At 37.0% G+C, this 14,881-nt stretch overlaps 1 protein-coding gene across 3 annotated transcripts in view; it reads right to left on the minus strand.

The window, feature by feature from the left end:
* Nucleotides 1–8,609: 8,609 nt before the first annotated feature.
* Nucleotides 8,610–14,881, minus strand: part of MEI4 (meiotic double-stranded break formation protein 4) — a 78,182-nt gene continuing 71,910 nt past the window's right edge. For all 3 annotated transcript variants that reach the window (XM_061460438.1, XM_061460437.1, XM_061460436.1), the window contains one exon: nt 8,610–10,036. In XM_061460438.1, the coding sequence (XP_061316422.1) occupies nt 9,785–10,036 (252 nt within the window). In that variant the 3' untranslated portion in view covers nt 8,610–9,784. The remainder of the gene's footprint in view (nt 10,037–14,881) is intronic.

Here is a 14,881-nt window from a genome sequence, read left to right on the forward strand (position 1 = left end):
GAGAATCCTAAAGTTCATACCCAGTTTACTTCCTTGTTTTGGATGGCAGTTTTAGTTTGCATAATCATTAGGAGGAAAAAAGTTGAGTACACTGCTCAAGAACATATATTAATATTACACAGAAATGCTTGCAGCATTACCTTAGTGCAACAAGGAATTTGGAGTGAAGTGGTATCCATGCGGAACAGGCTTCCTTTGTGCTTCTATTAGCTTCTAATATATGAGTAGACTTTAAAAGGATCAAATAGAACAACCTGTTTTCTGAATAGTGGAAAAAATAGCTGCACCAAAAACATACAAAATAATCTATTCTCTTATATTCTAATGGTGGCAGACTAACATTTAAAATGTTGCCTAATTTCTTATAAATTCTCCCTTCTCAAAAGAGCCTTTTATACAAAACCAAAAAGCGAAAAACAAGGTCTCCTTTGAAACAGAGTTTTCTTGTTTGCTTTAAAAGCTGATCATTAACAGGAAAAAAGAACACCGAATGGGATTTTAGCAATCTCCATTGCCCAGTTATATGAGGTTCATATTTTTTACAAGAACATATGAAAACCTGCAACTGGCTCTGTATTTAGGAAGCAGATCATGCTTAGTTTTTTTTAAGAAGACCTGCAGAGAGAACTGCCCTGCTAAGTGTTGGGGTGCTTGCCCTGGCAATGCAAACCAGGTAGGGCTGCAGACCCCAGAAGTGCACAGTGCTTAGGAGACTGCACTAGGTTGTAGGAAATTTTTTCCTGCTGCCTGTGCTAGCTCCAGCCTAATGGCAAGGAACTAACACGGCACAATTTGGTCATGCCCCTCGAACCCTTAAAAGGATGACTTACTGCTGAAAGCTTTTAGAAAATTCCACTGGAGTTCACAGTTTCTGATATATCTCATCAAGGTTTGTCTTTTTGCTTCTTAGTTATTTTCATCTGTCTTTCTTTTAATCTTGTATTGTGAAGTCAGGAGAGCCTCACTCTAAGGTCAGTGTGGAATTACCTTGGTCCTTAGAGCTGTTTTTATGGATAGCTGCTGAAATAAATAGAAAGATTAGCTGAAAGATGCTTTGCTATCTCTAAGGCCTGAAAAACTTTGCTCTTGGTAGGACTCATTACCATGAGTAATGAGTACCAGTGAGGTATCAGTGAGACATCCTGATATCCCACAAATTCAGAGTCCTGAAAACAGGTACTGAGAATTCCCCCATTAAAAGAGTTAGCCCTCTTCCCCCCACCTTCCCCTGCCAACCCCCCCACCCCAAAAAAAAAAGACAAACAAACAAACAAACCAAACCCAAAACCCAAAACAAACCAAAAGAAAACCAAAAGAGTTCAAAGGAGTCAGTCCCTAAGAAAAATAGTAAGCTACCAGATCAGTCTCTCATTCTTTCTTTTTCTAGTTCAAGATATATTTCCTCCTCTCTGGTACTAAATACAAAGCCCAGAATACCCAATGGCCAAAAGTAACAAATTTCCAGAAGACGATGCAGAGAAGGGCTGTGAAGGTAGAGATGCCCCAGTATCTTACTCAGGTAACAAAAGGAGTAGTATGTAAATCTGTTCAAAGCCTTCTGTGGATGAAAACTTATCTTGTTAATTCAATATGTTGCAAAAATAGAAAATTAGGCTGACACAGTTTTTACTTCAGCAGAAAAATGAAGTAAATGCTTCACTAAATCAATGAAGCTCATTTATGTTAGATGAAAACAGATTAGGCTCTGTATTTCCCTTGTAATAATACCTTTGCTTTCAATGTCTTATCTTCTTTCAGTACATAACAGTAATTTACAGGAGTTCCAAGTTGTTTCCTCTGGAGTTTTTCCTTCATAATATTCCTCTGGCTGTACAAACCTGGCTGAATGTATCAGAGAGTATACTTAGGAAATCTGTAGGTACCATCATGCCAGAGTCAGGAGAGAACAGTTACAGAGAATAATTTCAGTCTCTATAGGCTGGAAAGGAGGTCTTCAAAGAACATAACTAAATTCACTAACGATAATCACAAAAAGCTATGCTTTGACAGCAGAAACACCAGAAACAGCAGCTGACAGGAGGAGGCAAGAAATCACCACAGCTTCCTGGAGGAGTAAGTGCTAAAATCTGCAGTGTACAGTTTCTCATGTTGTGATGGAGAAAATGCTGATGAATGCACATGTGCTGCTTTTTATACCTCACATGCCTAAGAGTTGAATTCTGTGAGGTGCTGGGTTGGCATTCATCAAGTCAGGTGAATCTCTGGCAACTACACAAATAAGAAAAGAAAGAAGACTGCCCTTTTGAACAACCCCAAAGATCGTGTCTTAAAACTGTTTCTGTTCACTGGAGGATTTTCCTGGCTGGCAGAGACTGAGTGAGTTACCTCAAACATGAACTCAAGCCTGGTAAGCAGGCGATTTGCAAACATTGCTCTTCTCAGGAATGAGTCTCTCTCTCTTCAGTACAACTATATTAATAGTGGACTGTCCTGGGTTCAGCAGTAGCAGTCATTTTTCTCCTTCTTGGTAGCTGGTGCAGTGCTGTGTTTTGACTTTCGGCCTGGGAACAGAGCTGATAGCGATGTTTTGGTTTGGCCAAGGACTTTGTGAGTCTCATGCTCTGCCAGGGAGGAGGGGAAGCCAGGAGGAAGCAGAGACAGGACACCTGACCCTAACTGACCAAAGAGGTATTCCATACCACAGCACGTCATGCCCAGGAGGTAACTGGGAGTTAGCCGGAAGGGCTGGGAGACTGCAGGGTTGGAGGAGGTATCGGTCGGTGCTTGGTCGGGGCTAGGGGGGGCGAGTTATCGGTCAGCTGGTGGTGAGGTGTTGTATTCTCTTCCCTTGTTATTTCCTTTATCATTATTATCATTGGTGGTAGCAGTAGTGATTTGTGTTATACCTTAGTTACTAAACTGTTCTTATCTCAACCCATGGGAATTGCATTCTTTTCGATTCTCCTCTCTGTCCCTCCGGGAGCAGGGGGAGGGCAAGAAAGGGGGGAAGTGAGTGAACAAGTTACCTGACTGGGTTTAAACCACGACATGGACAAAAAGAATTTGCGATAAATTTGAAATCAGCAAGTTTGGAAGAAATTATATTGAAGGAATGGCTTAAAACAAGAATGAAAACTAATGTTGCTTGTTTAATTAAAAAAGAACGTGCAGACTAAGTGATTTTACTTATAAGAAAAAAAGAGAAAACTAGAAACGTAGCTAAGGTGGGCAAAAAATTTCTATAAGAGGAGGTGACTTAAAGAAGGTTTTAAGTGAAGCACACTATCTGGATGAAGTTGCAGAAACTCTATCTCAATCAAGGCAATTAAGAGCTGCAAAACAGAAAAAGACTCCTGGCATGTTATGGATGAAAAAGCAACAAGCCAGGAAAGTTACAAGGATATAGCTGGGCAAGACTTATCTGAGCATTAAACGGGAAGGTACATATATGAACAACTGCTCAAGCACTGAAGGAAAACCTATAAAACTTCATCCTTTGCTTTTCCTGATTTTGTGCTTAGCATTATGAATTAAAACTATTTACAAATTTGACCTTTTTTTCACTATTAAATTGACACAGGGTAAGATGCTAATGTTAACATAGTCCTTTGGTTATTATCTTGACTGTAGTTCTTTATTACTCTCTCAGCCTGATCACTGAAATCTGCGAAGGCACACTAAGGCAGAGAGTTTTTTAAGGGTTAGAACTGATTACGCTGGACTCAGGTTTGTGGCTGTGAGGGAGTGAGGTAACAATGCTTTAGCTTAAAAGCAATCTAATTTTGCCTGTGTCTTTTCCCTCTTGTCTCTGAAATGAAGGTTAAATGATTTTTTACAGTACCAGTATCTTTGCACAGTATCTCACTTTGTCACGCAGTCATGTGATATTCCCACCTAGCACCTCAGCATTGTCAAAGGCTCCTGCTCATCTGTACTTCCTTCTTCATCTTCTCCCCAGTCTATTTTTTGGGCTGAGCTGCTTTTCCCCTTGTCGGAGAGGATATGCTGAGGATAGCTAAAAGAACTGCTACTGTGCAAGAGCTACAAGAGGTTCTGCATGCAAATACTGTATTTTTAATGGCCTTACTCAGAAATTACTGCTATTTTACCTCACAGACAAGAAGCACTGCAGTGTTTCCTTGCAGTCAGTTTTGGAAAATGCCTTGCACTTCTGTGGTGTAAAGGAAATTATGAGTACGGCTTTCCACCTCTGAGAAGTAAATGTTGTTTTGTTCTATTTAGCTGTCCCTGTAGGCTACACATGTACATGTGTTGCTGTCATGGTTTAAGTGCAGTCAGTAACCCAGAACTACGCAGCCGCTCACTCACTCCCCCCTCCCCTTTCCTTCCTTCACTCCCAGAGGGATGGGGAGGAGAATCGAAACTCCCATGGGTTGAGAACAGTCCAGTAACTAAGGTATAACACAAACCACTGCTGCTATCACCAATAATAATAATGAAAAGGGAAATAACAACGGAAGAGAATACAACCGCTCACCACCTGCTGACCAATGCCCAGCCTGACTCAAGCAGTGATCTAGCCCTTCCAGGTAACTGCCCCCAGTTTATATAGTGGACATGACGTGCTGTGGTATGGAATACCTCTTTGGTTAGTTTGGGTCAGGTGTCCTGTCTCCGCTTCCTCCTGGCTTCCCCTCCTCCCTGGCACAGCATGAGGCTCACAAAGTCCTTGGTCAGAGTAAACATGACTTAGCAACAACTAAGAACATTGGAGTTATCAGCGTTGTTCCCAGGCTGAAAGTCAAAAACACAGCACTGCACCAGCTACTAAGAAGGAGAAAAATAACTGCTACTGCTGAACCCAGGACAGTTGTGGAACTAATAAAAAAGCAGAAGCTGTAAGGTACTTTTTTTGTTTGATAGTCATTCTGATTCCTCTGTTCCCATACCAGCAAGAGATCTATATTCCCTTGTCTAGATCAATAAAATATGAACATATATTAATCAACCCCAACCTATAGCTTTTTAAAACAGACTAAGCTAAACTGAATTTCAGATGAAATGATTTTATACAAATCTGATGTTACTTCTGAAATTTCAAAGCTAGATCTCTTGGAAATGCAAAGATAAACTTAATTACATTACTGATGACTTTCAGATTGATTTACATCACAGTATATCACAGATGGTTTTAAATCAAATTAAAGATTTATGAAGGATGAAACTTTTAGTGACAGCAGACACAGGTAAGGCTGATGAAGTTGATGCCTTTATCTTCAATGACAAAGTCTCCGAGGCCTTTCTGCTTAGTGCAAGTGTTCAAGGAAAGGAACTATTAGGAGCAGCTGAAGATCAAGTTAGGGTATTTCTGTGCGAGACTGATGGAATCAGGTGGTGTACATTCACAGGTGCTGAGACAATTTTTCAGTGTCCTCACAAACCAGGTTAAACAGGTGGTTAAAACCTGTTGATGGCTGAAGAGGTTAAAAACCAGTGGCTAAAATAATATTTGATAATCAAGCTCAGTGTAGCGCTTAAGGTTGTACTTTACCTGGCTGCCTGTCACTAACGGACGAACAAATGTCACACACGGAGCTACCCTGAATAACTGAAGCATATTCAAAGTCCACTAAGATCACTGAGGGTGGAGCATTTCCACTATGAGGTAAGGTTAAGGGAGCTGGGCTTGTTCGGCCTGGGAGAGAGATAATTTCAGGGGGACCTAAAAGCACCCTCCAGTGCCTACAGGGAAGGTATCAAAAGGACAGATCCAGGCTCTGGGTGGTGGGAAGACTAAGGACACTAAGCATAAAATGAAACAGATGTTCAGACTGTATATAAGGATTATTTTTTTTTTGTTTTTCACCATGAAGACAGTAAAGCAGGAGGAGAGATTATCCAGAGAAGTTGTGCAGTCTGTGTCCTTGAAGGTTTTCAGTATCTTACTGAATACTGAACCATCAACAGACAACTTGCTTTGACAGCACAGCTACCCTTGCTTCGAGCATGTGGTTGGACTGGAGATCCTGAGGTTCCCTCCAACCCGAATTCTCCTATGATCACATGAAGGTCAGCTGAATGTTGCACCACAGTAAGCTATAAAGTGTACTCTGTCAACTAGCAATGCATAGATAACTGAAAGAAAAAAATAATTATTATTACAGAATTAAAGGTATAATTTAATTTCCACATTACCAACATTACCAAAACCCAGTAAATCACAGACTACCAAATGATTCCAAATTAAGTTTACAAAAATATCCTGACAAAGTTCACTTCAAAATCCCACTCACTGCTGTCATTAGTAGGCATGTAGAATTCTTTAGAAAGTAGAACAGTTAATGGAGCTGTACGAGAATAAAAATTTATTTTCCTTGTCTCACAATTTTTCTACTCTCATAAAGAGAGACACTACCATAAAATTCTTTCTAAAACAGACCAAGATGAGTAAAAAACACAGCCACCTGGAAGCTAAGAATGTGGCAGGGTTAAAAATTACAAAATCACAGACTACTATTAGGCCATTAACTAATAAGCACTGCTAATTCAACCATACAAATACATAATTCAACATATGTTTGTGTGCATATATGTATAAAAAGTCTGAACAATTTGCCTTTGCAGAGCATTTACCCAAATTCTCAAGTCCATATATTTACCAAAAAAAAAAAAAAAAAAGAAATCAGCCAGACAAAAGAAATATCCTTGTACTGTTAATTCTAAAACTAAGGGTCACCCAAGTGAAACACTTCAGGGAGTCATGACAGGTCAGACCAAGTACTTTTTTTCATGTTTCCTAGTCTTCTGGCCTATGACAGGATACACTTAGCACATGGGACTTTGAGATTGTTCTTTTGAGACACTGAATAGTCTCCACTCAGCAAAGGCCATAGGTACTTTCTCTGAATTTGACAGTCCCCTCTGGAGGCCAGATATGTAAAAGCTGGATGTAGACATACCTATTTAAAGTACTTTAAGACAGTTACAGCCCAAGCTGCAGAAAGGTTTCTTCAAACCAGGTCGCAAATCCTCACCCGTAACAGCCAAGTCCAGGGACTCAGTCATTCTATTTTATTTCAAAACTAAAGATAGTGATGTTTACTCCAGTTACATCTATCAGTCACTGAACAAAACCAGAACTCGTCTGAAGAGCATGAACTTAAATTTAGGATTTCCTACTGTTACAAACAGGTAAGATATCACACGGGCGGGATTAAGTTCTCACTAAGATACCTAAATGCATGTTTGTGTCAGTGAGCTATGTTTGAATGCTCATGCTATCATCACTGCTTGATTCAGTTGTCTAGACAGACACATTTAGTGATACTGCCACTAAAGATGCTCCAAAGCATCTACATAAAGAGAGAAAATGTGACACAAGACTTACGGAAGATCTGCAGGCCTTTGAAGTAGTAGCTGGAGACTGCTAGGGTACACTGTGTTTCATAACTTAAGACATTCCAACTACACAGAAGCATCTAAATGCACATATTGTGCATCTTTATCTTGAGGTGAGTTTCATCTTGGTGAAAAATCTCTCTAAGAAACATAAGACAGCAATCTGTCTAATTACTATTCTGGCTGCAAAGGTTATTGCTCCCGCAAAAGCTGAGGTATGCTCATTAATCTGGTTCAACCGCACTATTTAGTTTTGCACTGAAACAGGTAAGGAGAGCCCAGGTGACCAGTTAACAGCACTTTTACAGAGAGTCTAATGTGTGCCTAAATTGCTCCAATGCCATTACGAGGGAAATTTTCACTGTGTCCCAATACTGTCAAAGCTGCGTAACAAACTGTCTCAAATCCCTGTCAGAGTGAAAGTGCCATGTAGTTATTCCATCTCTGGACACAAACCCCCCTCTCTCTGTATGTTGTGAAAAAGATTTTGAAAAACATATCTCATCAGCTGTTACTTCAAGATTTATCAAGGATGTGTGTATTTCCCAAAATATCCATTGTTCTTTTAGCAGCATAGAGACCTCACTGGTGAGAAAATGCTACAACCTATAAAGAAGAAAATGTGTCCCTTTGTGCCTGAGTTGCTTTACTAATAACCAAAATATTTATTGCCAACAGATGAGCAAATATGCAGTGGTGTGCAATCTAGTGCTGAAACTGTTCTTTAGAACAGGAATATTGAAACAATACATGTTTCGCTATTACATAGATTCCAGTATCCTCCTGTGTTTTGTGTCTTTACAAAACACTTGAATGAAGCTTTTTTAAAAAATTAAAATGAAAATGATTTTATCAATTAGATACCAGTTCCTTTTGTTTATTCCCTTCCTTGCTCTTTTTGGAATCATGCTTTCAGCGCTGTGGAGGGAGGTGGAAGAACTGATCCTCTACCTTAATGAAACAAACAAAGAAGTAAAGCAGTAACAAAAAGGGCACAGTAGTTCCTGAATGACTACCAAATTTACATACTTATTTATTTTCTTTAATTTGGCTTAACTTATCCAATTTTCTAATGTGACTATTCAGGAACACTTGTTTTGCAAATCAAACATTCCTGCTGAAAGAAAGTTTGCTAAAAGAAAGCATTAAACAAATGTTACATTAATATACCAAATACATTAATATACCAAACACAAAGCCTAAGAAACAGAACAGTGGCCTGTGTCTAAACAAGTGTAAGAATCACTCTTTAGGGAGCCAATACAAGATCAAAGTAAGTATTTTTTAAAAATATTAATATATTTTACATACATAGAAAACAAGGGTTTATTATCTGAAATAAATGCATTCAAATTAACAAGATTAATTATTTACAATATTTTTAAAAGCCACGTTTCAGAGACTTTTGCTGACACAAAAACTGAGCTGATGAAACAAATGCAAGGGAAAGGACAAGATCTAATACTAAAAAGGTTTTCTCTTTACAGTGAATATGCACTACTAACAGACATAGAGCTAAAATTTTGTTTAACTATTAGACAAAAAATGCTGTTCATCATGAACAGTTACCCTCTAAATTTATCACAGATGCTGGATCAGTTAAGGTATTGTTGAACTCGGATTTTAAAGGCCTTCATGTTTAAGATGATTTTGTTTAAATATGTCACAGTTATTATGAGGAATATAATTTTATTACACAGAAATAAAAATATAAAAATCAGATGATACATGAATATACAAAGGGGATTTTGTCAATATTCATTAATTTTGAACAGAAAAGTTCAAAGTAATCATTAAAAGAGTTAAATTCATTCAGATTAGATCTTTGAAATCATTAATCAACTCTGAGTGAATTAGGCCTATGCTGCCTATGTTTGTGCATACACAGGTAAAGCCAAACAGTACACAATCAATGTAAGAAAGCTGCAAAACTGAGCACCAGATTTTATTTTGCTCAGGCAAGGACTCTTTCGATTAAATTAGAAACTAAGTCTGCCCTGTAAGAATTTTTGGTGATAAGTTACCAAGTTTAAAAATAAACATTTTTATTTCTGCCAACCAACTATTGTCTCTAAAGCACAGAGAAGCTATACAACTCTTAAAAGACAGGCATTATTTTCCTAACTTTGAAGCTCTATACACCCTTTAAGTCTTAACTTTAAAATTCATAGTGCTTATTTTAAACATCACTTGAAACAACTTCCTTTGTTGCCATCTTTACTTTGTATGCAAACAGCAACATATTGTTTTCCAATATGAGAAACTATTTATTCGAAGCAGCATCTGGATTATTACATTTTTTCTGTATTTAAAATTGGAAATAAATTGCATTATCTCTGAAACTGCTGAATAGCACAGCAGTTTAAAGTAAATGTTTTCCAATAATGACAATTTTCCTGTCTGGCTCAAAAATTTCCAATGCAATCCTGTAACAAATGCACTGTTAGAAAGTAGGCTGCTTGTTTTAATCAATTTGAATTTGAGCAGAGTTCAAAAGAACATTCACTCTCCATAAAAACAAAGAAAACAAAGGGAATTCATCTGAGAGACAAAGAATAATTTGATCAAGGTTCTCCAGAAATTTGATTTTTTCTTCTCCATCATAGTCTGTGCTTGAAACATTACTTTCTTCTGTCTCATTTTGAAGAAGCTGTTCCAGAATCATGCACAAAGGAAAAATATTCTCATACTGGGTAATATCATACATGGTCTGGATCTGGGAATAAAGAAAAATCAATAATAAGCACAGCGTGAAAACATTTCTGCAGCCCAGTATTCAGATGGAAGTTTAAGAAATAATGGTAAAATGTGTGGTATATAATCAGAACAGCTATATGCTTAGCATAATTACTTCTAAGATGTTTTTTCCTTTTTGTGATAAGAGCCAAACAATTATCTCTCCATCATATTACAAAATGAAAAGTCAACATAATCTCCTGTTCATGTCTCCTGCTCATGAGTCACAGAGGGTTTTCTCTGCCTAATTATCCAGAGGTTGTGACATACAGTAATGACCTACACCACCACCAAACACTTTGGTTTAGGCATATAATTATAATTGGTGGATTTTAGTGTTCTGAGTAAAAAGTATTTTTCTTTTTACTTTCAAATTCAAGTGACACCTCTAGAAAGGAAATAAAAAGTCCAAACTTTCACTCTCCACAGAAAATACACAAGCAAGTACTACATATCTGGGACAAAGAGTCATTTTGTCAAATAAGCTCACTGATCAAACCATAAAGTCATTAAAAGTCTTTATTTAATATAAATTTATCTGTCCTGTATTTGGAACTGCAGTTTCAAACTGAAGCTTTCAGAATATCTGCTGTAGATATAAAATTAAAGCGTGGGGAGATGTCTGGAATGAAACTCCGTGTCCTCCTTAACAGCAAATCAACCAGTAATATGAGATGACCTTGTTCTGAAAAGGCTGAAGTTACAGTAGACAGATTATCAGAACTGAAAGGTAAAATCTTAGCTGCTAGAAAATTAATTATATTTTAAAAAATGGACAAACAACTGTTTAGGCCTCTGGTACAAAGGCAGGTGGTTCTAGGCTTCAACATGGGTCTATGACTTAGTATCCATTTTATCAACCTAAACTGCATCCTGCTAGACTTTCCAAAGTATGAAATTTGTTATATAATAGTTGTTTTCACAAATAAGTCATTTTTTATTCCAGTGCAGAATCTAACAAAAAGAAGGAACTCAACGCTCCTCAGGTAAAGCTGCTACTATCTTCCTCTGCAGTAGATAGTGGCTCAGGGATTACTTACTTTGTCTTTCTGAGGAGGTCTTAAACACAAAATCTGTGTTGAAGCTTCCGAAGGAAATGTCTTTCAGGTAAACTCTCTCCTCAGGGACACCACTAGGACACAACAGCAAACCTACTGCAAAGCCTCTAAGTAGCAAAGTAATTCTGCTCAGTTTTCAAGACATCTTGAAAATCAGCTTAATCACTGAAAAATATTATCCCTAGCCTTGCATGCTCCAGTTCTCTCTTTCTAGAAGCTGGTAAGAATTTGGAGTTCAAAAGCTGCTGTCAAGAACTTGATATTGACACTCGTATCACAACAAACAGCAACAAATATAAAAGGAAAAACATTTTAAGTATTTTCATACTTTTGAAGTTCAATTAAATCAAATTGTGTAATTAGGGAAAACCTTCTTCTAAAGCAGAGGTAATAAGAGAGTCTGTTTCTCCAAACACCAAGCATCTGACTCTAGAAATCTATGTCTATACACTGACTATTTTGACCGTTAACTAATACTAGTGAAATAAATGTATTTATTTGGCTTATTAGACTAAATTACAGCTTTCTAAGTCAAAAAAATAACTGGTATTAGCAATTTCCTGAATTTCCAGGGAATAGATGTTTCTCAAGGCCTACAAAGGCTGCTCTTGAGACTTTCAGTGTAAGAATCATCTGACCAAACACAGGCATCAACAGGCTGAGACAGTTCCTGATTCAGTCAACACAGGTAAGCAGAGAGTGGGATTCAGTTGCTTGAATGCCAGTATCTATTGCCATTTTGGATGTCCAACGGTATCCAAGGCATGTGCACAAGCAGAGCTTTACATCAGAGTCAGCAGCTCTAAGCTAGGAGTACCAGTTAGAAATCTGAGTTTTGGCAACCAAGTAGTTCTCAGGGACTTTCAGGATATAAATCATCCCCTTCTAAACTAGATCCTCTGATGCACCATGTCCTGAAACTCTTTACAGTGATAAAATATGATTGTGCCCAGAAAAATTACTATTTAGAACCTTAAAATTGCAGTTCTATCCTTCTAGTTCCTGTAATTTGGATATTAGAAGTACACTACAAGCAAAATCCTTTGATTCTAAAGTGTTCGCCTTGTAAACTCACTTAGATCTTCCTTTCACATGAGGAATCAATAGAAAGTATTTTAGAAAGGCAAATTATGTCACTTCACTTATCCCCATAACCTCAGGCTCTTCCAAGCAGTTAAGCAATTGTGTTTTACTTTCAGTGGGTCTTAAAAACTGCAACTAATTGTAACTTCATAAACTATCTAATTGATTGTGGATAATAGAAACCACAAGCTAACTAATTATCTTTCCTCTGCAAATACTACTGCACTAAAGGAAAATTATTTTAGTCACACAGAACTGACTTTGCAGAGATAGGGTAAGAAAGGAGGAAGTATTTTCTGAGGTAATTGCTTTTCAGGGGACAAATGCACTTTGAAACACTGTTTTATAAAACCAGGAAAAAAAAACCAAACCAACAATCTAGAACATTCTCTGGCTCAAGGCTTATTAACCTTAGCAACTCATTTAATATAATCTGAACAAAACATGTCTTCATCTCTTCTTTAGATGTTTTTTGTAGTACTAACTGACCCAATTATTACCAAAGCAAATTTATGCCACACAATTTGTAGAGGCAATACCTTTATTGTGACCTAATGGGGCAATCAGGTAACAGTCCTATTAATCTCATCAATGTGTGTAAGTGGGTAGTGACATATGTACATGTACATATGCACACAGCTAGTCCATCCAGAAAATTCAGAAGGTATATCCGCAAAGCAAACCTCATATATAGACGACGATTCCAAAACACCTAGCACCAACATTAAAGAACTTTATATTTAACCCCATTTTTCAGAAAGAATTTTAATTTAATCAGTATTTTTACTGATCAGATGGGTATGCAATATGGATTTTGGACATTTTTATTTTTTTTTGAGATCAGTCCTTGCCAAATTTTCCTAAGTATTTGGAAATGTGGTTTTTAGCAGTAAGATGCATTTTGCACACACCTCAGTTTTTAATTTTTCTGAAATTGTACTCAATCCAAACAAACTTTAAAGTTACATAATTTAAAAAAAAAAAAAAGGAATGATTACATAAGATTAAGCTTTACATAAGATGGAAACAATGGGTGCAAGGACCTCCTGGCTGGATTTGATGATCTGCCATTCAGAATCCATATATTTATATCACCAAGTTCAGAATGTAGAAGCATCAAAGCTTTCGGCTGAAATTCATTCTCCAAGCTTCTCCTGCATTACAGAGTGACCACCTGGAATAGCACACCTACTTACTACATAATTTGAAAGCAGGGAAGAAGTTCTCTAACCTGTCTTCTTTACAATGGCATCATAAAACCATGTACTAATATGTTAAAGGAAACTGCTCAAAATGTAGGAAGCATTGACAGTCATAATGCTAAAACGCCATCTGTGTTCTAAGCCCCTGAGCCTTTATTATACTTTCTCTTTGCAAAGCAACAGATCAGATGGTCCTGGATTAAATTCCAAGCTACTGCTGTGTTACTGGACTGATTTATTTATATAGAATATATTAGCAAAATTTTGGACAAAAACTAGGTATTTGAAGGCACATAATAAATTGAAATAACCTTCACAGAATGGCTGATGTAATTTCTGAAGGTTATTCAATCAGATTCAGAAAAAATCCCAAGTGATATTCTAAGCTCAAAACCAGCACTTAGAATATTTTTGTTTTTTTTGGCTTAGTGGCTCATGCACATTTATATAATTTATTCAAGTGCCCTCAATAACAGCAATATAAAAAAAAGAACAGGAGAATAAATATTAGCTTGGAAGAAATTCTGTACAAGTCTTAAGCCATTTACCAGCCATGACTCATTTCTAGTGATGAAGTCTGTTAGGGCTCGAATTTTCACATGCAGAAGACTGATGCTGCCTTCTGAGTATAGGCAAATAAGTTTTACTCCTTTTACATCTCAAAGGACCTACAGAACGAAGACAATACTTTACCAGTGCAAACAAAGATGATATGAAAAGAAGGAGAGTATGTTCACAGCAGCTAGTATTTGCTTCCATGCCACTATATAGGCTATGGACAAATCTTCAGCAACACCTGCATACTTTCTGGAATAAGCCAAAACCAGCTCTAGCTCAGGAAAACTTCTTTTTGGTTTAGAATGCAATGTTGAAATGCTGATTTTTTTTTACAAAATTAAAACCATTAAAATTCATTGAGAAGCATCATTATGTCCGATTAAGGACAAAACCCTTTCCTCTTTCTCTATCCCTGTAATTTATTAATATCTGTTTAGGCTTTTTTTAGTCCCATGAAGATAGTAAGTTTAAACATATATTGCAAAAAATAATTATACACAATATAATGCTATATAAAATACTGGCATACTAATACAAATTTTAATTCAACTGGAAAGATAAGTGTTTATACAGCTCTGCTGTTTAGAAAGGGATAAAATTGACACTTCTTGAAGATGGTTATTTTAGCAGAGAAATGTTCTGCCCAAATCTCTCCCTCCTATTCTAACACCTTTGTTTCTTAAAAATTTTTTCTTGCAACTTTTGTCACTTCCATTTCTTGGCAAACTTTTCCTATTCATCAGAGAAGTAACTTTTTGCTAGCAAGGTGTCTTTTCTATGTCCCATGAAATTCTATTTCAACCTTCACTGAAATACCAAGTGTTAACAATTGGTATTTCTATTCTTTTACATGCATATTTTTCACAGAAGCATAAAGGGTAGACTGAAATAAACAACAGGAACTGCTAAAGCCTAGTTAATATT

Source organism: Pezoporus flaviventris, unplaced genomic scaffold (assembly GCF_033815535.1).
Source record: "Pezoporus flaviventris isolate CSIRO_AGI_PZ_B2104156 unplaced genomic scaffold, CSIRO_AGI_Pfla_v1 ptg000031l, whole genome shotgun sequence".
Taxonomy (NCBI): domain Eukaryota; kingdom Metazoa; phylum Chordata; class Aves; order Psittaciformes; family Psittacidae; genus Pezoporus; species Pezoporus flaviventris.